Raw genomic sequence first — 24,642 nt, 5'->3', positions numbered from 1 at the left:
TAGGCAATTATGGGAAGGAGTCAATATTGTGAAACCTTCATTTTAGTTTTGTTTGTTCATCATATTCTGAAAGTAATTGGAGCCAATCAGAATTTACTGGGAGCATCCATTCAGCATTTGTGACTTACCGTTTTAAGAAATGAGAGAAGGTGGCAATCTCTTCATTGCTCCCCTCAGGTTTACGTAACAATTTCACCTGGTGACACTGCAAAGGCAGTAGTACATCATTCGAATCAAAGGAAGTAGAAAACTGTCATCAGAAATGAAGGACAAATTGAAATCAGTCGTCCCAAATACTGAAGAACAATACCTTAAACAGCACACAGTAGTTGGGAGCAATGTGAAGAACTAAGAAATCTGTAACTAGACGATGTACATGTAAGTCAGGGTTTCCTTAATTGTCCTAACCAGAACATTACTGAACAGGTATGGTGAAAGATGATTGCTTTGTAGCCACCCAAGGATTGGAGATATAAATAAACCTTTCAAGATTATTAACACAGGGAGAGTCCTACAGCTTGGATTCCCAGTTCTGCACCATGTGCCATAGGACGTCAACACAAGACAGACATCCCACTCCCAACATGACAAATAGCACTGGACATCAATTCCACCCCCCCTCCACCCCCACCAAAAAAAAGTTTGCTTCCTGAAAGAATTGGGGATGATGATCTTCAAACTGAATACAAAGATAATTTCAGATTTGCTGCATCACGTAGGTAAACTGGAGGAACATTACATGAACTTTTATGGAATTTGGCATGTTTAATCGCATCTTGATGCTGACCTTTTGCATTTGTTCAGTTGAACTAAAAATATTTTGCGGCTGATTTTCATTTGTACTCAACGTCTGATGCTTATCGTGTCAGTATCTAACAATAGTTGGCCGGCATTGATGGATTCCAGTTACCCTGACACTGCTTTTCCATGGTCACAATGTCCTGGTGAAACCTTTCACCATGTTCATCACTGATGGCACCGAGATCAGCAGAGAAGAAGCCCAATTGCAAATTCAGGAAATGAATTTTCAATGACATGTATGTGAGAAGTAGACTTGAAATATGACAGGAAATCACAAAAAATAGGTTATATCTAAAAAATGTACATGATAGGAAAGTGTTAAGGTGATTTTTGTGATCACCAGCTCAAAATCCATAAAATACACACAAAAGTGTTCAAGAAGCAAAATCTTCATTGTCCAGTGTAATCAAAGGAATAAATTTGTTCAGGTGCTTCTATTTTTGGAAAGTTGTTTGACATACTTAACTGGAAGTTTGGCTTTAATGACGATTAACTTAATAATTGCTTGTCAACATCTTCAAGACTGTTGAATAGCAATTCTGATGAAATTGAAAGATAATTCTTCACCTACTCATATGCAATGATTGCATGATGTTACGTCTTACTTAAATTTGGAGAAAATTAGATATAGCATTAAAGATATCAAGATTGAATTTGGCAAGATGTGGGGTCCATTCATGGATGACTATCACAGCTTGTAGTTGTGTGAATGCCCTGTCTGATGTCCAAGAGTCACAATTTGATTTATATCTACTTTCTAGATGCAGGTTAACCTTTTTTAGTGGGAGGGGTAGGATTAGTGTTGGGGGGGGTCTTTTATCTTATTTATTTTCTTTTATTTCTAGAGAAAACCAGGCTATAGTGGACAATTAATAATGATCACATTATAGAAAAGGATGAAGATTTATAGTCCCTAGAAGGGATTCTTAATTCTATCTTCAACATAGTGGTTCTCAACATTTTTTCTTTTCACTCATATCCCACTTTAAGTATTCCCTATGCCTTAGGTGCTCTATGATTAGTAAGGGATTGATTAAGGTGGTACGTAGGTGGAAAGAAAAACTTTTAAAATTGTACCTAATTGACTCGTTATGTGCACGGTTTCATAGCTCCAAAGGAAATGGGCCAATGACAATTTTTCTCAAGCAAAATAACAATTGGGTCTAGACCAGTGATTCTCAACCTTCCCTTCCCACCCACATCCCACCTTAAGTAATCCCTTACTAATCACAGAGCACCGATGGCCTAGGGATTACTTAAAGTGGGATGTGAGTGGAAAGAAAAAGGTTGAGAACCACTGAATCTGAGGTTTTGAGCAAGATATGTTGCCTAATAATGATAGTTTAGATTCTGTATTACAATTTATATATGTAATGTATATACTATGAATTGAATTATATAATCAGTTAGAAATCACGTATAAAGGGTTTTTCCTATTAAAATCAACAAAAATATTTTAAAAAGAAAAAAAAATCTATTAAATGAGCACAGTGCTAGTTGCAAACAACCTGGCAAACTTCTCCATGTATACTTTGAGACTTGGGGAGAAGGGATGGGAAACACAAGTTAATTTTGGGTGGTCACATACTGGTTGGCATGACTGGTTAATTTTGTTCACAATCCTAGCCTCATATTACAGAGGATAATTCAGTCCATCTAATTAGTGGCCGAGTAGTGATGTTTTTTAAAAAAAAATATTGTAAACACTTTATGCCACAGCACTGGCAAGAGATTTTGGATAGGGTGTGCATTTCCATGGTAACACCCCTGCCTCAAGCCTAATATCCTGAATGTCAATCTTGTTTTTAGTATGTTCTTTTTCTATACTTCAGCTTTCAAGCCATATTCAAGTCATACTGTCCATACTGATTTCATTATGATACTGCCGTAAGCCTCTTGTCATGGACTCACTACTTCCATCTCTCATTCACCAGCTACTCAGCTCCTTCTCCGACCAGTCATTTTCTTCTTGCTCCTTCATCAACATTAATTATTATAAATGTTTGAGCTGCTGCAGTTAAAGCAAAGTACCAGACTTTAGTCACCACCGTAAGGCATTCATCTTGCAAGACACCACTTCACCGCACTGGCCATCATTAGGATGTGTAGTAGTGTGCTGTATCCAATTAATCAGTTTTAGAGACACATGATCGTGTTTGGGTTTCAATAAAACCGCAAATGAAAAATGTATTAAAGTGAAATAATTGGTCATCCTCCAGTGCACAGTCCACGCAACTTAAACTATCTGCAAGCGAGAACCATTTGAATTTACTGCTGGATATTTATTTTTCCAAATTTAACTTCTTCTGCGAGTTATTTTTAAAGCGCATGGATTGGAATTAAACATCATCTTGATCTTGGAGACGGTAGATTCTTGAGCAAAGGACGTACTGCTGGAGGAAGCTCAAGGTGACGCAGGGACTCGACCCAAAATTTCGACTGTCTCTTTTCCTCAACAGATGCTACCTGACTTGCTGTGTGTGTGTGTGTGTGTGTGTGTGTGTGTGTGTGTGTGTGTGTGTGTGCACCATCTTGTTTTCATTCTGCTGTGTTTGGAATAAGAGGGTAGTGGGAGTGTCAGTGATGTGTAGAAGAAGGAAATCCATGTAAACAGCATGGAGTCATGGCAGATCCAAAGGGAGCAATTAGTGACACTTCTGTTCCTATACAGCTGCGAGTACAGTATGGAACAGTCACACAGATAAACCAATTCACACAAGCACATAGGGATTTCAAGTGAGATGAAGTGGCACATAGAACATAACAGATTTTCAATAGCTTTGATACAGGAAGTCTAAGCATAGATCAAGTGAAGTGCAAGAGTGGGTGGATAATTGAACCATGTTTAAACTGGTGTGTGACATGATTACACAGTACATTTCCATTATAAAAGGGCATGTAGACATAAAATGGCAAAATTTGGCTGTGCTCTGATGGAATATATGCAACATAATTAAAGAGAGATATTGGGCTACCACCACCTGCAACAAATTGTTCTCTGGCTCGAAGCTCCGCACAGCAGGAGTACAAGTTAGAAATTAAGGTACCAGGGGGATGGTCAGCTTTGAAGGAAACAACGTATTCTATTTGTTAAGGTTCTGAGGTGCACGTCAAAAGAAATGGCAGATATTGAACCTGCAGAATGCTTTCACAGCTGAAGTTTGTGCCAGAGTACCTCTGACACGCCATCAGAGTGACAACGCTGAGGCTCATTTGTTAAATAATCCTGCAAACCTGTTTTAGAGATGCTAGATAACAGATGAATATTGCTCGGGAGCTACATCGAACTGCCCCAAATCCTTCCTTGGGATCTTTTTCCCCTCTCAGAAGGATCAAGTGAGGTCTCAGTATTAGACTGCAAGCCACGATTCATTGTCCAGGTAAAAATTCAATCATGAAATCCAGCAGGATCATTTTATCCATCTGTATTAAGGGTCACTGAATGCTAAGGATAAAAAAAAAGAGCTATTTGATCCACACCTTCAATTTTCAAGAGCATTGCAATGACCATCCCTTTTTTGCCCGGTGTCAGATCTAAACTTTATAATCAACAATTTATTAAAGATAAAGAAGTGATACTTTTGGAGTCTGAATGAGTTTGGCCTCATTCCCTTTGCACTGAGCCCCTGCGCACCAATGCTTCCTTGGTGGAAATAACACAACCATTCAATAACTACTGATGAATTGCTGACGGGATCAAAATCAACTTGTGGCCTTCTCTACATTGGACAGACTGGACACAGACTAGGAGGTCGCTTCATTGAGCACCTTTGCTCTGTCCACATCAGTATCAGGAATCTCCCAGTGGCCAACCATTTCAATTCTGTACCCCATTCCCATGCTGACATGTCTGCCCATCACCTCATATATTGTCAAACCAAAACCACCTGTAAATTGGTAGAGCCACACCTAATTTTCCACCTGGGGACTCTCCAACTGGATGTCATTAACATCTACTACCCATCTCTCTCCCTTCCCAATCCATCTGTCTTCTTTCCTCCAGCTCTCCACCCCCTTCCTTCTCCATTTATAGATCCCCCCCCCAACCCTTGTGATGTTTCTTTTATTACAATAAAGAAACATGGGTTTTTTTTAAAACAACTAGTGTGACTGTTCCATACTGTACTCGTAGCTGTATAGAAACAATTATTAACGAAGCAAACAGCACTAAGAATAGAGCATAGACGTGCCAGACCTCATGTGGAGGCATTCCCTCTTGAATCTACCCAAGATGTAACAGGATTCTCAAGATGCAACATTCCCCAGATGCTGCACACACTGTCTCTGACTCCTCCTGCTGGTAGCACTCTATCACTACATGCCCTTTCCTGGAGATGTTTAATCAAACATAACACATCAATACACTATTCTTTCAATTTAAAGATCAACACAAAACATAACATGAACATCAGTAACACAAACTTTTAATTGTGCAGTTCTTTTTCTTTAATAGATTCAGTCTGTAAGGAGCTTTGACAACTCATATGGATCTTATTAACATAGGTATTTTTGTCAGCTCTACTGGTCCACTACCGTCTAGCATGGGTCATGTTTTCTCTGTTTCTGTGCAGGCTAAATCCTCTGCATTTATCTGCTCCTGCAGCATCTCTGGTGTTTTTGAGTGTATGTCCCTCCTCGGTTCTGACAGTGAATTTATTTCTCCCAGAACAGTAGCCTTTTTTGTCCCAAGTGTTGGAATCTCTGAGTCTCCCTGTGTCATGTTGTGCCAGTGGCCCTAAGCTTCTCGGTGACTTGTCGTAGTTTGCCTTTTGTCTCCCTTGCAGATGCTTTTGTTTCCGTTCAACATCTCAGATCCTGCTTGGGTCTGCAGAGTAGGGAAGTGTGGTGCATAGTCTATGTCCCATAAGAAGTTCAGTGGGTGACGTGCCATGTTCAAGTGGCAAAGGTCTATAACTCAATAGAGCTAGGTACAGATCTGGGCCACTGTCTTTCTTGAGCATCTGTTTAACTATATGAACTCCTTTCTCTGCTTTACCATTTCACAGAGGATGCAGAGGACTGGAAGTCACATATCAGATATCATAATCTTCCCCAAAGTACTGGAACTCTCCACAACTGTAGCATGGTCCATTTTTACTGTAGACAATTAGAGGAATTTTGTGTCTTGCAAAGATTAATTTCATATATAGGATCGCTCAAGCAGCAGAAATGTAAGGAAGCAGCGCAATCTCTGGATAGTTCAATAGATAATCAATACCAGGAAGTAATTCTTTCCACCCATGTGGAACAGATCAGTCCAATCTTTGTGCCATGGCTATGCTGGTACAACAATCATCATGGGTTCCTTTGTCTGCTTTGCATGAGGTTTCAAACAGGTTTCATAGGTTGAAACTATCTTGTCAATGTCAGCACTTATCCATAGCCAATAAGCTGCAGTTCTGGCCCTCCTCTTGCATGTACCCCTTATGCTCCCTTTTCAGCATCTCTTGTCACAGTGATTGAGGAATGACAATTCTGCTCTGTCTGAGTCAAAGCACAGTGACAACACTCAGCTCAGTTCTGATGTTGCAGTATGGTTGACATTCACCTCTAGGCCATTTTTCATTCAGGTTCTTGATGGCCTTCTGAAGAACTGTCTCCTTTTCTGTTTCAGCTGGTACCTGCTCAGATTTCATGTCAGATACAAGAAGAGATTCAGTGATCAGATTCACACGTCTTTGTGGAACTCTCATTGTGTGCATCACTCTGTGACGTTGCCCTGGATAATGCATCAGCTAAAACAATAGGTTTCCCTGGGGTGTACACCAGTTTAAAGCTGTAACATTGTAGCTTCATCATCAATCTTTGGATTCTTGGCATCTCTGCCATGAATGTTGGTAGACCATACACATAACTGTGGAATTTCGAGTCCGTAGACCAGACTTCGACGCTCTTTCTTGATCTGTGCATTTCAACATTCAGATGTTGTCATCATCCTTGATGTATATGCTATTGGCCTCCAATCTTCTCTGAAGTAGTATGGCACCTATTCCATCTTTTGAAGTGTCCGTAGATGTTTTATTCTTTCTGGATGCATCAAAGAACATGAAAAGTATTGGTTCTGTAGTGAGAATTGTCTTCAGTCATCCAGATTCTCCCTTGTGGTTGTCTGTCCATTTGAATTCACATTTGTCCCGTGACAACTTCCTTAGGTACAAGGCTTTGGAAGACAGGTTTGGTGTGTTCTTACCAATGAAATTGATCATTCCCAGGACTCTCAATGTGCCTTTTTTGTCTTGGCATCTCTAAAATTGCTTTCATCTTGCTCTTGTCTGGCTCTGCACCTGCCTCTGAGAGTTTATCTCCCAGAAAGGTGATTTCCTTCACACCAAACTGACATTTTTCTCTGTTTAACTTTAATCCCTACTGCTGGATGCATTGTAACACTTTGATGAGCCTCTCATTGTGTTGTTTTTTTGTGTGTATTCCCATAGGATCACATCATCCATTTACACACATACCCCATTTATGGGCTCCATTGTCCTGTGAACATTTCCGGACTGAGGAAATTCCAAAAGACATCCTTAAACAGAAGTATCGGCCAAACAGTGAATTAAATGTACAGTATCTTGTGCTATCACCATACAGTTTTATTTGGCAGAAGCCCTGAAATGCACCGCAAGTTGAATTAATACCACACTCTACTGTTATTTTTAAATTTAAATGCTGGAAATCTTTATTACAACACAATTTAAATTGAAAAAGACAAACATTACTGGAATGCACACTAATGTCTTTCCAATTTAAATTTTATTTAGACACTGAAGACTTTTATTATAGTGCAATTTGACGTGACGCAAATTTGACACGACCCAAATTTTATACGACACAATGCAAGTCTTTAGGTGGTGTGACTCTGGTGTGACTCTGGTGTGACTCTGGTGTGACTCTGGTGTGACTCTGGTGTCTGCTGAACGCTACTCTCATGCTAGTGCTACAATTGTCCAGCATCGCAAGAGAGGCGCATCATTGCGCCACATATCGCAAGTGCGGGACAACATCAACTTGAGACCTGAAAGTGCCGGATTGTGACCAGCGTAACTTCAAAATATCACAAGTCGGGGGCGTCGTAAGTCGGTGTCTATCTGTATCCAGCTACAACCTCTTACCTGTTAGTCTGTACTCTTCCCCCTGCCCCTTCCTCCTCTTCTCATATCTCGATGAAGGGTTCAGGCTGAAATGTTGGACATACTTCACTTCCTATAGATGACCTCCTGCATTTTTTTTTTTATATCTTGCACTCCAATCACCAACTTTCTTATTTAACAGCTATTTTAAAGCTGGCACATTTATGGTTATGACATTCTTAAAATGTGACATTAATATAATGGCTCATTGGAAACGAGTGGCATTGCAGCAATCTAATTCATGCTTTTGCAAGATCAAGAAATCTGTGTGATTAAGCTTGAGCTGTTATAATTTATTTTGCTCGTTATGGATGAATGAACACACTCTTGGCTCTGAGTTTGAAGGCAACCATTTCATGCCACACTGTGAAGACCTGAGCAAAGTTCAGAACTGGGGCCTCATTTTCGGTGAGAACAGGGCAGTTCAACTTAAGGTGCTAACTAATTTCGACACGTCGCTCAGGCAGCTCTGAAAAGCTGCACCTCCAAAGTAGTTCGACAATGTACTTTGGGTCATGCTACAAGTTGCAAAGGCGCTTAACAGATGAAATTTCTCTCATTTATCTTTGTGAGGATATGCTTGGAATTTTATCAAATACAAATTCAAAGTTTAGATTTATTGTCTGAATACATACATGACATCACATACAATCCTGAGGCTCTTTTTGCAGGCTAGACAGAATTTCTACTTATTGGTATTGCAAAAAATCGTATTAAAGAAAAAATGTAAATCAAGTAGAGTTCAATAAATTGATTGTGCAATACAGAAAATAAATAATGTGCAAAGTACAAGTTCTTCAATGAATCACTCATTGAGTTTGCCATTGAGGGGTAGCAATTAATCCCAAACTTGGTGGATCAAGTTTCGAGTCACCTATACCTCTTTTCTGATGGCAGTAGCGAGAAGAGAGCATGTCCTGGGTGGTGTAGATCCTTGATAATTGCTGCTGTTCTCCGACGGCAGCGTTCCATGTAGATTTTCTCGATGGTGGGGAGAGTTTCTGCAGGTATTGGTGCCCCCATACTAGTCCGTGATGCAGCCAGTCAGCACACTTTTCACCACGCATCTGTAGAAGTTTGCCAAGGTTTTCCATGCAATAACTAAACCTCGGCAAACTGTGCTTTCTTGTAAATAACATTTGTGTGTTGGGCTGGAAAGTTCCCCTGAGAAAGTGACTCCCAGGAATTTAAATTTGCTCACCCTTTTAAGTCAATTCGCCTTTATTTATCATTCATACCCTGCTCACATGGTAAAGAGATAGCATTTCTCCATGAAGCTGATTTACTTAAATACAAGTTAGAATAGAAGTTAAATATATCAATATATTAAGACGAAAACAGTAAAAATCCATGGGACACTATCCACATAAGTTCTAGAGTTCAAGAGCCTGATGGCTTGGGGGAAAACTGTTGACCGATCTGAATGCAAGGGCCCCGAGTGCCATGGTACCTCCTACCAGATGGCAGAAGGGAGAACAGTTTATATGAGTGGTGTGTGCAGTCCGTCACAATGTTTATGGCCCTTCACCTGCCTCGAGTGCTGTAGACGTCCTTCATGGTAGGAAGAGAGCTCCAATGATCCTTTCCGCTGAAGGACTTGCGGTCTTGCGGTTCGAGGAGGTGCAGCTTCCAGACCAGGCGGTGATGCAGTAGCACAGTATGCTCTCGATACTTCCTCTGTAGAATGTGGTGAGGGTGGGAGATGAACTTTCCTCAGCCTTCACAGGAAGCAGAGGCACTGCTGGGCTTTCTTGGCTATTGAGCTGGTATTAAGAGACCAGGTGAGATTCTCCACCAAGTCCACTCCAATGAACTTGATACTCTTGATGACCTCAATGGTCAGTGGATCATAGTTCCCCCTGGGCCCTCCTGAAGTCAAAAACCATTTTTTTGTTTTATTAACGTTCAGATACAGGCTGTCGGCTCTGCACCAGTCCATTCGTGACTGAACCTCATCTCTCTCCGCTGACTCATCATTCTTACTAATAAGGGCCACCGTGGTTGTGTTGTCAGCGAAGTTGATGATGTAGTTTGAGCTGTGATTAGCTGCACTGTTGTGGGTCAGCAGAGGGAATAGTAGTGGACTAACCCAACAACCCTGGGGGGCCCCACGCTCAGTGTGATGCAAGTGCTAGTACCGATCCTGACTGCTGTGGTTTCCCCGACAGGAAGTCGAGAATCCAATTCCAGAGGGAGGTGGTTAGACCCAGCAGATGCAACTTCCTTATCAGGAGGATCACCCTTGATCCCTCAATGATCACTGGCTTTTCCCCTCCTAAAATTCCTGTGAATTTTAAACCTGACCTCTGTCCTCAAGTTTGCATTTCTGCTATTTAAATGAGCCAGTGAGTAGGCGAGGATGTTAGCTGACGACCATCACAGGGAAAGTGATATTCTGCATCAGTGCACAGCCAATCTTGCCATGATGTGCAATACAAGCCGTTTTGTAATGGGAAATGCTGACACGATCTTCTTTAAACTTGGTTCAATTATCCCTGCACCTTCCAAACTATTTCACAAGCTCTAAACTTGGACTCAGTCCTTGTGCATAAGCTTGTGAAAATCTATGCCAGTGATGCGCAATCTACCAACTTATTTGATTTGCAATTCTCATGTGCTTTGTTAAAACAGAGGCCATTGTGAAAATGTTTCACACTGGACTTCAAATCACACAGCTGCAAAGGAATGAAGCATCACCAGTGGGGTAATTAACTCCAAAAGGTACTCCGTTTTTATCCATTTAACTCATCATTATTAAGAAATATAGAATTTTGTGATTTTATGAGAAGTAAAATATATTTAGATATATTTAGATACAAACACAAATTCAGTTGATAATAAATTTGTTTTATGGGATGCATTAAGAGGTCAAATAATGTTATTCGACTAAAATTAAGAAAAACTATCTTAAGGAAGAAGATAAATTAGAGAAGGAAATTATGATTTTGGAAAAATTACAAAAAAACCCATCTGGAGAAAAGAGGTTAGAACTGATAAATAAAAAAAATGCATTATAATTCAATTTAGATTTATAGGACTGAGAAATTAAACAGAAGTATTATGAGTTGAGAGAATGAGCACATAAGGTTTTAGCTTGGCATTTGAAAATGGAGCAAGCCTCAAGGGTTATTAATGCTGTTCTAAAATTACTTATAAACCACAGGATATAAATGATTGTTATATACCAAATTATATTTATCTCAATTATTGAATAATGAAGAAGAAATTAATGATTTCTTACAGAAGCTTCAATTACCATCTTTGAATTGCCAAGCTTGAAAAGATTTCAACTCCCCGTTTACGTTGAAAGAAGTTATTAAAGCTTTAAATTCTAGGCAAAATGGGAAATCTCCTGGTGAAGATGGATTTATGTCTGAATTTTAGAAAAAAATGTAAAGATTTATTGATGCCTTCATTAATGGAAGTATTAAAACAAGCAACTGTAACTCGTTCTTTACCTGAATCTTTTTCAAATGCTGTAATAGCAGTAATACCCAACCAAGAAAGATAAAGATTTATTAAAACCTGAGTCTTATAGACCTATATCGATTTAAATGCTGATTATAAAATTGTTGCTAAAGATTTGGCTAACAGAGTAAATGAATATTTACCTGAGTTGGTCCATTTAGATCAATCTGGATTTATTAAGAAAAGATGCTCTGCTGATAATGTAGCTAAATTAATTAGTTTAATACATAGTTCTCAGAGACAATTGGATCCAGCATTAGACTCATCGTTAGATCCAGAAAAGGCTTTTGAATGGAATTATTTACTTAAGGATTTACAAAAATTTCAATTTGGGTCAAATTTTATTAATTGGATTAAAGCTTTATATTGAAATCCTTTGGCTAAAGTAGTTACTAATGGACAATTCTCCTTTTTCACTAACACGATCAGCTAGACAAGGTTTTACTTTATCTCCTGCATTGTTTGTTTTAGCAATTGAACCATTGGCACAATTAATAAGACAAGATGTTGGTATTAAAGGAATTAAAGTGAATAAAGAGGAGTATAAAATTAGTTTGTTTGCAGATGATGTATTGATTTATACAACAGATCCTGAAAATTCTTTAGTTTCTTGATATAAAAAGTTACAAGACTATGGAGAAATATCTGGTTATAAAATTAATTGGGATAAAAGTGAAGTTATGCCGTTAGTTGAAGGAGATTATGATCTCTGTAAATCTGTACTCAATTGAGGTAGACAGATAATCAAATTAAATATTTAGGTATTAGAACTGATAAAAATTTAGGTAATGTACAAGTTAAATTATGTTTCATTATTTAATAAAATTAAAGATGATTTAAATAGATGGAATGATATACCTATTACTTTAATAGGCAGAGTGAATTGTATTAAAATAAATCTTTCCGAGGATCCAATATCTTTTTCAATCTATTCCTTGTTTGGTACCCCAATTTTTTTTATATGTATATATATAAAGACCTTAATTTAATTGTAATAATTTAAAAAAATATGGTATCTTTGGAGAAGTTAACTTGGAAATTTGAATTAGGTGGTCAACAACTTCCTCATTTTCAGAATTATTATAAAGCTGCACAATTTAAATTTATTAATGCAATGTTTGATCTGAATAAATCATCTATTTGGGCCAATATAGAGTTAGATAAAATTGATAAGAAGTTTATGGTCAAATTGATTTATAAGTGGAATTCAATATTGTTAACTGGTATAGATCCACCAATTTTGAAACATTTAATTGAAATATGGAATAAAATTGATTATCAGATAGGTGGGAAAGGAAAGATTTCAGCGAAAATGCCTTTATATCAGAATAAACCATTTCCCTTTACTGCTAATAATCAGTGTGGCAGAGCCTTGCTAGATTCTACCTGATCCATAGTCCTTGAACTCAGAAAATATGGAATAAATTGGGAATTTTAAAAAGTTGAAGATTGTTTTGAAATAGGGAAGTTTTTAATTTTTCCAATCAAATTAAGGAGAAGTTTCAAGTTCCTAATACTTTTTTTGTAATTATTAGGTTAAAAAAAATTTGTTGGAGAAATTAGGCCGTAGTTTGAGGAGATTTGGTATGACAGCAAAGATACTTGTAAATTTCTACAGGTGTACTATGGAGAGCATACTGACTGGTTGCATCACTGCTGGTATGGAGGTACAAATGCACAGGACAGGAAAAGACCACAAAGACGTGAACTTGTTGAACACTGTAATGGGCATCACTCCATCAAGGACATCTACAAGAGGCAGTGTCTTCAGAAAAAAGCAGCCTCTATCCTCAACGACCCCCACCACCCAGTCCAAGCCCTCTTCACACTGCTACCATCAGGAAGGAGGTACAGGAGCCTGAAGTTGAACACCCAATAGTATAAAAACAGCTTCTTCCCCTCTGCCATCAGATTTCTTAATGGTCAGTACTTCACTTTCTCTACTTTTGCATTAACACATTCATTTAATGAATGCAATTTATCAAAATATTTGCGCCTGTAACACTACCACAAAACAACAAATTTTGTGACATGTCCATGTCAATAAATTTTGATTCGAGTCCTTGGTCTATTGTATGCATTGAAGCTGCACTCTTTATTCCTATACCAGCCCTCCACAATATTCAACACCTAGCCCTACCTTGAGTTTCTATTCTAACCATGTATATCTTCACTTTTAAATGCTTGACTCTGCCACAGACATTTTAACATCTCTTCTTGTCTTGACTCTCAATCATCTTAAAGCATCTTTCTCTCCATCTCTCCTACTTGCCCTTTCAGAGACTGACTCTTTGTGTCTATCTATATTGATGGTAAGGGATGGCTTAAGGTGGGATGCAGAGGGGAGGGAAGGTTGAGAATCACTGCTCTTGATCCAATTGTAACTAAAATATTTTGCTTGAGAAAAATGGTCATTGGCCCATTTCCCTTGGAGTTATGAAACCATGCATATAACGAGTCAATGAAGTACGATTAAGAAAGTGGTTTTCAAACTTTTTCTTTTCACTCACATTCCACCGTAAGCAATCCCTTACCAATCACAGAGGTTTAGGGATTGCTTAAGTGGGATGTGAGTTTAGGGGGCAGTTTGAAAACCACTGATGTAGATCTTCATTAGATCATTGGAACACAGACAATTGAAGCTGAATACTCTTAAGAAATTTAGTGTTGGAAATATCTCTCTGGTAATGCAGGAATAAAATGGGTTGATCAACTGCTACCTAAAGGTTAATCAATGTTCTAATTCACAAAACAGTACTTACAGAGTCTTTTCTTGGTTGCAACAGGAATGTGTGGTCAGGGATGGGCAAGTCAAAAATTGATGGCTCTGTCCGAACATCTGGCTGAGGAAGATTCATTGAAGAGGCTGGTGGCACAAGTAGAGATGGTTCTATAAAAGAGTTCCCCGCACTGTAACCAATTGGTGGCTCTGAGAATGAAGCAGAGTCCAAACATTGGTTACCATCATTTATACTGGGATACCTTAGGGTCTGAAAACCAATTGATAACTGTGATGAACCCAGGGAGATGGAATAGTCTTCAGGTCCTGCGGTTTGTCGGAACTGGTCAATCATAATTTCTGCCGACACATTTTGCTCCGATTCCTTACTTTGGCTTCTTTTGAAAGTTGAATGAGAATGGAGAGGTGAATGAGGGCTAGCCGGAATGGCATTTTGAACCAGTGGAGTCGATTCATCTTGATAACCAACTGACAACCATTCTGGGTCATAGTTCAAGGCCTGTAGATCAGGTAGAATCTGGCAAGGCTCTGCCACACTGGGCATTAATGGTTGATCAAATGAGGACCAACCATGGCTCATCAAGCCACTTTCTTTGTCCAAGGAAGGTGATGTTGGAATTGGCATTTGAGGAGCAGAGGTCAATGGATATGGACACAGCTCCTGCTTTGGACTAACTGGATATGGAACAGCTGTGGTGTGAGGCCGCTGCTCTGCAGCCAATTCTTGAACAATTGCTTTATCATATCCATATTCAGGATTTCTCTGGAAACTGAAAGAATCTTGTCCATGGTACATTTGGTTGGAAGGAAGGTGCCAATCAAAAGGCCTTTCCTCTTGGTGTCTTGAATAGAAAGCATTTTGCGCAAAAGCTGCTGCTTTTGCTCCCTGAGACACTGTGTCATGTTGCCCGCAGTCAATTTCTTGACTGCTAATCTCTGTTCCATTATGATCCAGGTGACAATTCATGTACATTTGTGGGTAAGGCATTTGGTAACGAGGCAGTGGATCCAATGGATAATCATCTCCTGGAGTCCTTTGAAAGTGGACTGAATTGGGCATTGGCTGAGGGAAATTCAGGGGTGCATCACTTTCTAAATGCCAACCACGCAGATCTTGTACTAATGGATCAGCCAAGTCCCAACCAGCAGGAATAGGACACTGCCAAAGATCTGGAGAAGTTTTGTCCGCTGGTAATTCAATTCTCCAAGGTTCCATGTTAATTGCTTATATCCAAGGAATATCCTAGTCCAATCAGAAAAATCTGAAAGTAAAAAAAAGTTTGTGAAATATCTTCCATTGACTGACAAATATAACTAAAAATAATTAACTAGCAATTGCTTAAACCAAGTGCCCCCAGGAATCAAAAGAATGATGACCAAATTTTAGGCTAGTTTTGGGGCTAAAATCCTTTTGGGAGGCAAAAAGTTGGGGGAAGCCTATGACGAGAGAAGCTGAAAGAGTCCTCATGGGGTCTGATGAAGGATAAGAAGGGGCATCTCGTGTGGGTAAGAGACAACAAAAAACATTTGAAAAGAAGGGACAATCAAGTTAAAGGAACCATATTTAAAGATTGACATGTTCTCAATTCAGCAACAACCATTGCAGAAGTGGCAATTCCCCTTGTGTTAGCCTGGTCAGGGGTTCATGGTATCGTTAGCTTTGTGACCAATGCAGTGCTACCACAGTGCAAGTGATCCAGCTTTGTGCCTGGTGCTGTTTGTAAGAACTTTGTGTGTTCTCCTCAGCTCTTCGTGGGCTTCTTCCTGACGCTCCGGTTTTCTCCCACCTTCTAAACATACGGGGTTTGCAGGTTAATTGGGTGGAACAGGCTCGTAGACTGGAAAGGCCTGCCACTGGGCTGTATCTCCTAAAATATGCAAGGAAAACCCCAAATTGAAATAGTGAAAATTTAATGAGTAAGTATGGTGTCTTTTTTGTTTGTTGCTATTGTTTCAAAGAAACGAGCCAACAATCAATTTTTAAAAAAAATTAAATTTAGACATACAGCAGGAACACAGATACTTCCAACCCACAAGCCTGTGCTGGCCAATTAACCTACAATCCCTGCATGTTTTGAAGGGCAGGTGGAAACTGGAGCACCTGGGGGAAATCCACACAGCCACGGGGCAGACGTACAAACACCCTACAGACAAGATGGGATTTGAACCTGGGTCGCTGGCGCAGTAATAGTGTTGTGCTTAACTGCTATGCTAACCATTATGCCCTAATCCTCCTAACCAAGGAGACCATTTTCATTTCACACATCGAGGATTCCAGATTCACAGGATACTCCTCCAAACTTCTGACATGCACGCAATGTGGAATAATCAGCTTTAGATCGAAATAAAGTCTATCATAGTTTCATCTGAATGCTGATGGAACAAAAGATTCACGAAGGACATTTATGCTGTTCATCTCGTTTAACCAAAGATTCAAATGTTTTGTCTCATTTCGCTGGAGGTGGTAAGGTTTTCATCAGCTTTGATACCTTATCTCTTACACGAACAAAATTGACTTAATCTTTCCTCACAGCAAAAAAAAAACTGTTTTCTATTCATTAAACCATGTTCAAAAGTCAATTGAAAGAATCTGAAATATCAGTTGACATCTTGACTTGCATGATGCCTTGTCACAGCAGAGGTAAGGGAGAAAAATGATCTGGGCAAATCCAAATCAACCTCAGTAATCCACGCCACTCTTTAAAACAAAAATGGAATCTCTTTCTGCAAAACCTGCTTTCACCCTTTCATCAATTATCTTGGCAGCAGTGTTCAGTGTATTGCAAACATTGAGTAAAATCTACAATGTTCAGCTTTGTTCATATTTTAATATTACATTACCAATTGGATCACAACCAGGTAAGTCATATGAACCCAAGTTATATTAGGGGCAAAGCGGTTGGCGTGACACCTTTACAGCGCCAGTGATGGGGGACTGGTCTGGGGTTTGAATCCCATGCTAACTGTAAGGAGTTTGTATGTTCTCCCCTGTGCCTGCATGGGTTTTTTTTTCTGGGGGCTCCGGTTTCCTCCCACCCTTCAAAAACATACTGGGGGTTTAGGTAAATGGGGGGTAAATTGGGGTGGCACAGAATCGTGGGCCAAAATGGACTGTCACCATGCTCAATGTCTAAATTATTTTTAAAAAGGGATGGGTATCAATGGGGGAAATTTTATGATTTTTTGATATTTGAAGGCATTTAAAACCACCTTCACAAAGACAGTTGGTAGGGTGGATGTGGGCAAGATGGAGACACAAGATATCATTGATATGGTGGTCCAGAACAAAAATAAGCCACTGGAGGAACTCAGTGGATCAGGAAATACATGAGGAGGGGCATGGACAGGTGACATTTCGGGTAGAGACCTTCATCTGGATTGGAAGTGATAGCTGGTATAAAGAGGTGAGTGGAAGGGGTGCAGCAAGTGGTGGCGTGCAATAGGTGGAGCCAGGTGAGGAAGAGCTGAAGGGTAGATGGAGTCAGGTGGGGTGGGAAAAATGGAAAGGCTGGGAGGCGATGTGGAGACAAAAAGGGGGTGCAGATGATGGAGTCTGATCCGAAAGGATGACGGTGAGTGGAACTAAAATATATGGGAACAGTGGGATCAAGGGATAAGGGATCAAGTGAGAGGTGTTGGTTGGGAGATGGAGCAGGTAGTGGAAGGGATAGAAACTGGGCCACAGAGGGCTGGGAGGGGTTGAAACAGTGATTCTCAACCTTTTTTTTTTCCCACTCGCATACCACTTTAAATAATCCCTATGCCATTGCTGCTCTGTGATTAGTAAGGGATTGCTTAAGATGGTGTGCGAGTGGGAAGGAAAGGTTGAGAATCCCTGCTCTCGATCCAAATGTCACTGAAATATTTTGCTTGAGAAAAATTGATATTGGCACATCACGAGTCAATGAGGTACAATTAAAACAGTGGTTTTCAAACTTTATTTCTTTCCAGCCACATGCCACCTTAAGCAATCCCTTACCAATCACAGAGCACCGATGGCACTGGGTTGGAAAGAAAGTGTGTGGGTGAGGACCCGGGTCCCGGGTGGGGGCGGGAAGGGGAGCCGGGTGGGGGCGGGAAGGGGAGCCGGGTGGGGGCGGGAAGGGGAGCCGGGTGGGGGCGGGAAGGGGAGCCGGGTGGGGGCGGGAAGGGGAGCCGGGTGGGGGCGGGAAGGGGAGCCGGGTGGGGGCGGGAAGGGGAGCCGGGTGGGGGCGGGAAGGGGAGCCGGGTGGGGGCGGGAAGGGGAGCCGGGTGGGGGCGGGAAGGGGAGCCGGGTGGGGGCGGGAAGGGGAGCCGGGTGGGGGCGGGAAGGGGAGCCGGGTGGGGGCGGGAAGGGGAGCCGGGTGGGGGCGGGAAGGGGAGCCGGGTGGGGGCGGGAAGGGGAGCCGGGTGGGGGCGGGAAGGGGAGCCGGGTGGGGGCGGGAAGGGGAGCCGGGTGGGGGCGGGAAGGGGAGCCGGGTGGGGGCGGGAAGGGGAGCCGGGTGGGGGCGGGAAGGGGAGCCGGGTGGGGGCGGGAAGGGGAGCCGGGTGGGGGCGGGAAGGGGAGCCGGGTGGGGGCGGGAAGGGGAGCCGGGTGGGGGCGGGAAGGGGAGCCGGGTGGGGGCGGGAAGGGGAGCCGGGTGGGGGCGGGAAGGGGAGCCGGGTGGGGGCGGGAAGGGGAGCCGGGTGGGGGCGGGAAGGGGAGCCGGGTGGGGGCGGGAAGGGGAGCCGGGTGGGGGCGGGAAGGGGAGCCGGGTGGGGGCGGGAAGGGGAGCCGGGTGGGGGCGGGAAGGGGAGCCGGGTGGGGGCGGGAAGGGGAGCCGGGTGGGGGCGGGAAGGGGAGCCGGGTGGGGGCGGGAAGGGGAGCCGGGTGGGGGCGGGAAGGGGAGCCGGGTGGGGGCGGGAAGGGGAGCCGGGTGGGGGCGGGAAGGGGAGCCGGGTGGGGGCGGGAAGGGGAGCCGGGTGGGGGCGGGAAGGGGAGCCGGGTGGGGGCGGGAAGGGGAGCCGGGTGGGGGCGGGAAGGGGAGCCGGGTGGGGGCGGGAAGGGGAGCCGGGTGGGGGCGGGAAGGGGAGCCGGGTGGGGGCGGGAAGGGGAGCCGGGTGGGGGCGGGAAGGGGAGCCGGGTGGGGGCGGGAAGGGGAGCCGGGTGGGGGCGGGAAGGGGAGCCGGGTGGGGGCGGGAAGGGGAGCCGGGTGGGGGCGGGAAGGGGAGCCGGGTGGGGGCGGGAAGGGGAGCCGGGTGGGGGCGGGAAGGGGAGCCGGGTGGGGGCGGGAAGGGGAGCCGGGTGGGGGCGGGAAGGGGAGCCGGGTGGGGGCGGGAAGGGGAGCCGGGTGGGGGCGGGAAGGGGAGCCGGGTGGGGGCGGGAAGGGGAGCCGGGTGGGGGCGGGAAGGGGAGCCGGGTGGGGGCGGGAAGGGGAGCCGGGTGGGGGCGGGAAGGGGAGCCGGGTGGGGGCGGGAAGGGGAGCCGGGTGGGGGCGGGAAGGGGAGCCGGGTGGGGGCGGGAAGGGGAGCCGGGTGGGGGCGGGAAGGGGAGCCGGGTGGGGGCGGGAAGGGGAGCCGGGTGGGGGCGGGAAGGGGAGCCGGGTGGGGGCGGGAAGGGGAGCCGGGTGGGGGCGGGAAGGGGAGCCGGGTGGGGGCGGGAAGGGGAGCCGGGTGGGGGCGGGAAGGGGAGCCGGGTGGGGGCGGGAAGGGGAGCCGGGTGGGGGCGGGAAGGGGAGCCGGGTGGGGGCGGGAAGGGGAGCCGGGTGGGGGCGGGAAGGGGAGCCGGGTGGGGGCGGGAAGGGGAGCCGGGTGGGGGCGGGAAGGGGAGCCGGGTGGGGGCGGGAAGGGGAGCCGGGTGGGGGCGGGAAGGGGAGCCGGGTGGGGGCGGGAAGGGGAGCCGGGTGGGGGCGGGAAGGGGAGCCGGGTGGGGGCGGGAAGGGGAGCCGGGTGGGGGCGGGAAGGGGAGCCGGGTGGGGGCGGGAAGGGGAGCCGGGTGGGGGCGGGAAGGGGAGCCGGGTGGGGGCGGGAAGGGGAGCCGGGTGGGGGCGGGAAGGGGAGCCGGGTGGGAGCGGGAAGGGGAGCCGGGTGGGAGCGGGAAGGGGAGCCGGGTGGGAGCGGGAAGGGGAGCCGGGTGGGAGCGGGAAGGGGAGCCGGGTGGGAGCGAGAAGCGGAGTAGGGTAGGAGAGAGAAGTGGAGTAGGGTAGGAGAGAGAAGTGGAGTAGGGTAGGAGAGAGAAGTGGAGTAGGGAAGGAGAATGCTTCACAATGAAACTGGAGAATTCAATGTTTTTACCACTGGGTGGTAGACCTTCTGGGAAGAATTCAAGGGATTACATTTTTATTCTATGTTTGGCCTCACCCTGGCATTGGAAGAGACTGAAGACAATCAGGTCAGTGTGGAAATGGGAATTGAAATTGCTTCCAACCAGAAGTTCCACATTGCCATTGTGGATCAAACACAGGTGCATGCAAAGCTTTTGCAAAGTTGCCTCTTGATCTTACTGATGTAGAGGAGAGGACATTGGTGGTAATAAATGCAATAGATGTGAATGGAAGAGGAGCATACAACTTGAAGAAATGTAGTGGAGAATTCCAGGGTGAGAACTTTTCATTTGCAATTGAGTGCACCAGAAAGGAAAGGAGCCAGAAGGAAATTGCATCACCTTCAAATTCCCTCCTTAACACACTGTTCTTGCTTGGAATTGTACTGCAAAATCATCCTGTAGAGTTTCTCTACCCTACAGCATTCTGATAACACTTTCTCCAAATGGACTTTGGGTGTTCAAGAAGATAGCTCACTGCCATCTCTTCCTTCACCACCATTCGGGGGCCCAAAACAGTCCTTCCAAGTGAAGCACTTGTGAAACTGCAGGGATAATCCAGTGCTCCTGTGATGACCTCCTCTTCATTGGAGAAACTAAATGCAAACTGGGAGGCCATTTTGTGGAGCACCTTCATTCTGTCTGCCACCATTACAGTGGCAGGATAATTGGAAGGAATGAATGAACAACTGTATGTTAAAGACGATACACAAAAGTGCTGGAGAAATTCAGCAGGTCATGCAGCATCAAATTAAAATTGTTGAGCACCTTCGTTCTGTCTGCTGGAATTACAGAGACTGCTCAGCAACCAACCATTTTAATTCCAAACACTATTGCCTCGCGTACATGTCTATCCATTGTCTTATGCACTGCCTAAACACGGCTATCTGCAAATAGGAGAAAAAGTCCAATACGTCTGGGTACTCTCCAACCAAAACAGTTTTAACTTCTCCAATTTACATTAAACCCCCTTCCTCCTCCACCACCCTGCCCCAAGTCTCTTTCTCAATCCCTCTATCTCCTTTCCTCCAAATTCCCCTTCCTCCTCTCTCCATTCAGAGCTACCCCTCCCCATCACCTCAGCTTCTCTTCTACTCTCCCACCTATATCTATTTATGACTTACCAGTTAACCTGCTCCCTCCCCCCCTCTTTATGATTCTAGGACATTTGAAGTCACTTAAAGCCACTTTCATGGGAGGGGACAGGTTAAAAAGTGGTTCTGAGTCATGTCAATTGAGTTGCAAGTTAGTCCAGCTCGTCTCAGAGATAGTGAGGATGTGCTGGTGGGAGAGCTGGGGAAGGAATGCCACTCTCCAGAACCAAGCAGTAGCTTCAAAGAGATGGTTTGTAGCAATACACAAGAACTAGGAGCAGGAGTTGGCCATCCGGCCCGTCAAACCTGCTCCGCCATTCAATAAGATCATGGCTGATCCGATCATCGATTTAACTCCACCCACCTACCTTTCCCCGTATCCCTCAATTGCTTTTTTTAAAAATGTAAAAATCTACCTAACTGAATCTTAAAATATGTTTAGTGAAGTAGCTTCAACCACTTCCCTAGGTAGAGAATGCCAGAGATTCACTCCTCTCTGGAGGGAAAAAAAAACATTTTTTCTCATCTGTTTTAAATCTACTCCCCTGAATCTTGAGGCTGTATCTCCTAGTTCTGATCTCATCTACCAGTGAAAACAATTTTCCTGCCTCGATTTATAAGATCCATAAGCATTGAAATTAACACCTCAGTGAATCACCTTCAACATATAGAACAAGGCTTGAATAAATATTTCCGTCAGAAGGGTGAAGAAATCAGCTTCACCCAAAAATTAAAATAAAATAGCTTCTTTATCAAGCAGTGAGCCTTTCCTAAATTTCTGGTCATTATCAACTATGGAGAATGTTAACAATCTGTACACAAGCACAAGGTTGCACTGTTAAAAATGGGGGTGCACATGCACGCACACACATGTATGTAGTGCTTGTGTGTGTACACATGGGGCATGCATGTGTATTTGTATAGCATGTGTTTGTGTGTTGACTGTGCATTGTATGGGGAGTCTTTTTCCACATTTTGTGTGCATATGCAAGTTGAAATGTGCCAGAATGATTCACATGTTTGTGTTGTATTCCAAGGAACAAAATTACTTTTGCAAGCCATGAACTACTTTTGACATTGACATACTGTCACTGTCAGTGTCGAAAATGCTGAAGCCAATTTGTACAGAGCAAACTCACACCAACAGCGATGTGAAGAGATGACAAATCTGCTCAAAATTTGGAATAGTCGGGAACACACAACATGGACACCAGCATTTGCAAAATTCGATGGAGAAGCCTTTGTCAGAATTGAAAACTGTAATCAACATCTCAACAAAACTGCAAAACATCAGAAAGGAAGATGATCACTCACCGAAAACCTTATCTCCAAAAAAAATGTGCTGATTCGCTTTCAAATTTGTAATGAGAAAATGTAGAGATCATTGAGAAAGTGAAGATGCCATTGAGCAAAAAAAAATGCTGAATAGAGGTGAGGAATATCCTCAACGGGCCAACAGCATCTAATTGGATGGTGCTGGAGACTTTTCACAAACTGTTCAAACAGATTTCTGCTTCTTTCGGCAACCAGTTTGAAGCTCATTTAGCCTTTCTTTCCCTCTCTCCTTTGAGTCCAACCTCAATCAGAAAATAAGCTTATATTTCAGTTTCCACTCCTGGTAAAATTGCACTTTGATTGATTGGTTTTGTCCTTCAGATAGATGTGCTATTTTTAGAAATGAAAGAATTCCCAATTACATTTGCCTGAGAGAATGCGGAATTTCAGCATGTTATATGACAGACTCCACAGGAAGTCATGGGACTCCATTAGTTGAATGGGACATCAACTAAAATCCATATTTTTCAAATAATTATTCTATTATTTCCTGAAAAGTTGTATAACCTCTGCCTCAACAACCATTTTAAACAAGATATTTCACATTCCAAATGACAAACATGAAGTATTTCTGCACTTACCATATTGTTACTACCTTATATCCTTTGAAGAAGACCGCAGAGCCCACCTCACTGACAAAAGGCAAAGGAGGAAAAACCCAACACCCAACCCCAACCAACCAATTTTCCCCTGCAGCCGCTGCAACCGTGTCTGCCTGTCCCGCATCGGACTTGTCAGCCACAAACGAGCCTGCAACTGACGTGGACTTTTACCCCCTCCATAAATCTTCATCCGCGAAGCCAAGCCAAAGAAAAAGAATATCTTTCCTGGTAAGGGGCTAAGAGATTAACAATTACTCACTGGAAGCATCCAAGTCTGGTCAAATCATCCAGAAATAAAGTATTGTTCTCCCAAGCCTTAATGCAGTTTTTTTTTGTCATTACTTCTGGTTCAAAACTTCTTGGACATCAAAAATACATTGTGAATCACTCGCCAGAACATAATTCAATTTAAATCAAAGCAGAAGTATTAAGAGTTCAGGAGAGAATGTTTCAATTTCCTTCGTTGGACTTGTTCTTCAAAGAAGCCTGAAGATATTGGATTTCCTGTCAGTTGTTCTAGGATGTAGAAACCAAAGATCCCATGAAAGGTGATTATCAGAGCCTCAAAATCAAATTCACTCAATCCCACTGTTAAACTGAGCAGAAGTACAGGAGAACCAACTTTTCGGGATCAGTTCAATCCATAATCGCTGCTTCCTGTTCACTAAATCTCATAATAGCTCATGACCTAAGCCGGCATCTGCTCGAGTGTCTACATTTACAAGGTCAAAGTGGCCATGTGACAGGGAACTTTCAGTAAGATGGAATGCAGTGAGGACGGCTTTCGCTTTCTGTATTATTGCACTTGTTTTTAATCTTGAGCAGGCAGCTGCACAATTTTACCACTGGCATATTTCAATAGTTCAGGTTCATGCAGTTTATTGCTCTCTCTACTTTAAAAAGATTATTGAACAAACAAAGGTATCTCCGATAATTTGATATCTTTTGTTTGACCGATTTCAATGTCTCCTTACCTTATATATATTTTTTAGAGCATCGTCTTGGGTTGAAGAATAGGGTGGAGTTTCTGGTCTTGCGGTGGTTCGACTGTGAAAGGCTTGTTGAATTTTGGAATGCAGTGGTTCCTGAACAGGGAAAACTTATTAGGCCTTTTCATACCGCCGATTCCTTGTGGGTTAACTGGTCTAATTCAGCTCATCTGTTCCCAGTCATCGTGCGGTGTGAAATGCCCAAA

General features: G+C 43.5%; 1 protein-coding gene across 1 annotated transcript; it reads right to left on the bottom strand.

The window, feature by feature from the left end:
• Positions 1–128: 128 nt before the first annotated feature.
• Positions 129–23,781, bottom strand: LOC138751150 (uncharacterized; the record flags this gene model as incomplete). Its single annotated transcript, XM_069913212.1, has 3 exons — positions 23,707–23,781; positions 14,159–15,398; positions 129–250 (listed from the first exon to the last, which is right to left on the bottom strand). Coding segments are annotated over exons 2-3 (1,316 nt in total), but the record flags the coding sequence as incomplete, so codon positions are not given.
• Positions 23,782–24,642: the final 861 nt, after the last annotated feature.

Source organism: Narcine bancroftii, unplaced genomic scaffold, assembly GCF_036971445.1.
Source record: "Narcine bancroftii isolate sNarBan1 unplaced genomic scaffold, sNarBan1.hap1 Scaffold_762, whole genome shotgun sequence".
Classification (NCBI taxonomy): Eukaryota; Metazoa; Chordata; class Chondrichthyes; order Torpediniformes; family Narcinidae; genus Narcine; species Narcine bancroftii.
Note: the sequence above shows the minus strand (reverse complement) of the source record. Positions and strands in the feature narration are given on the sequence as shown.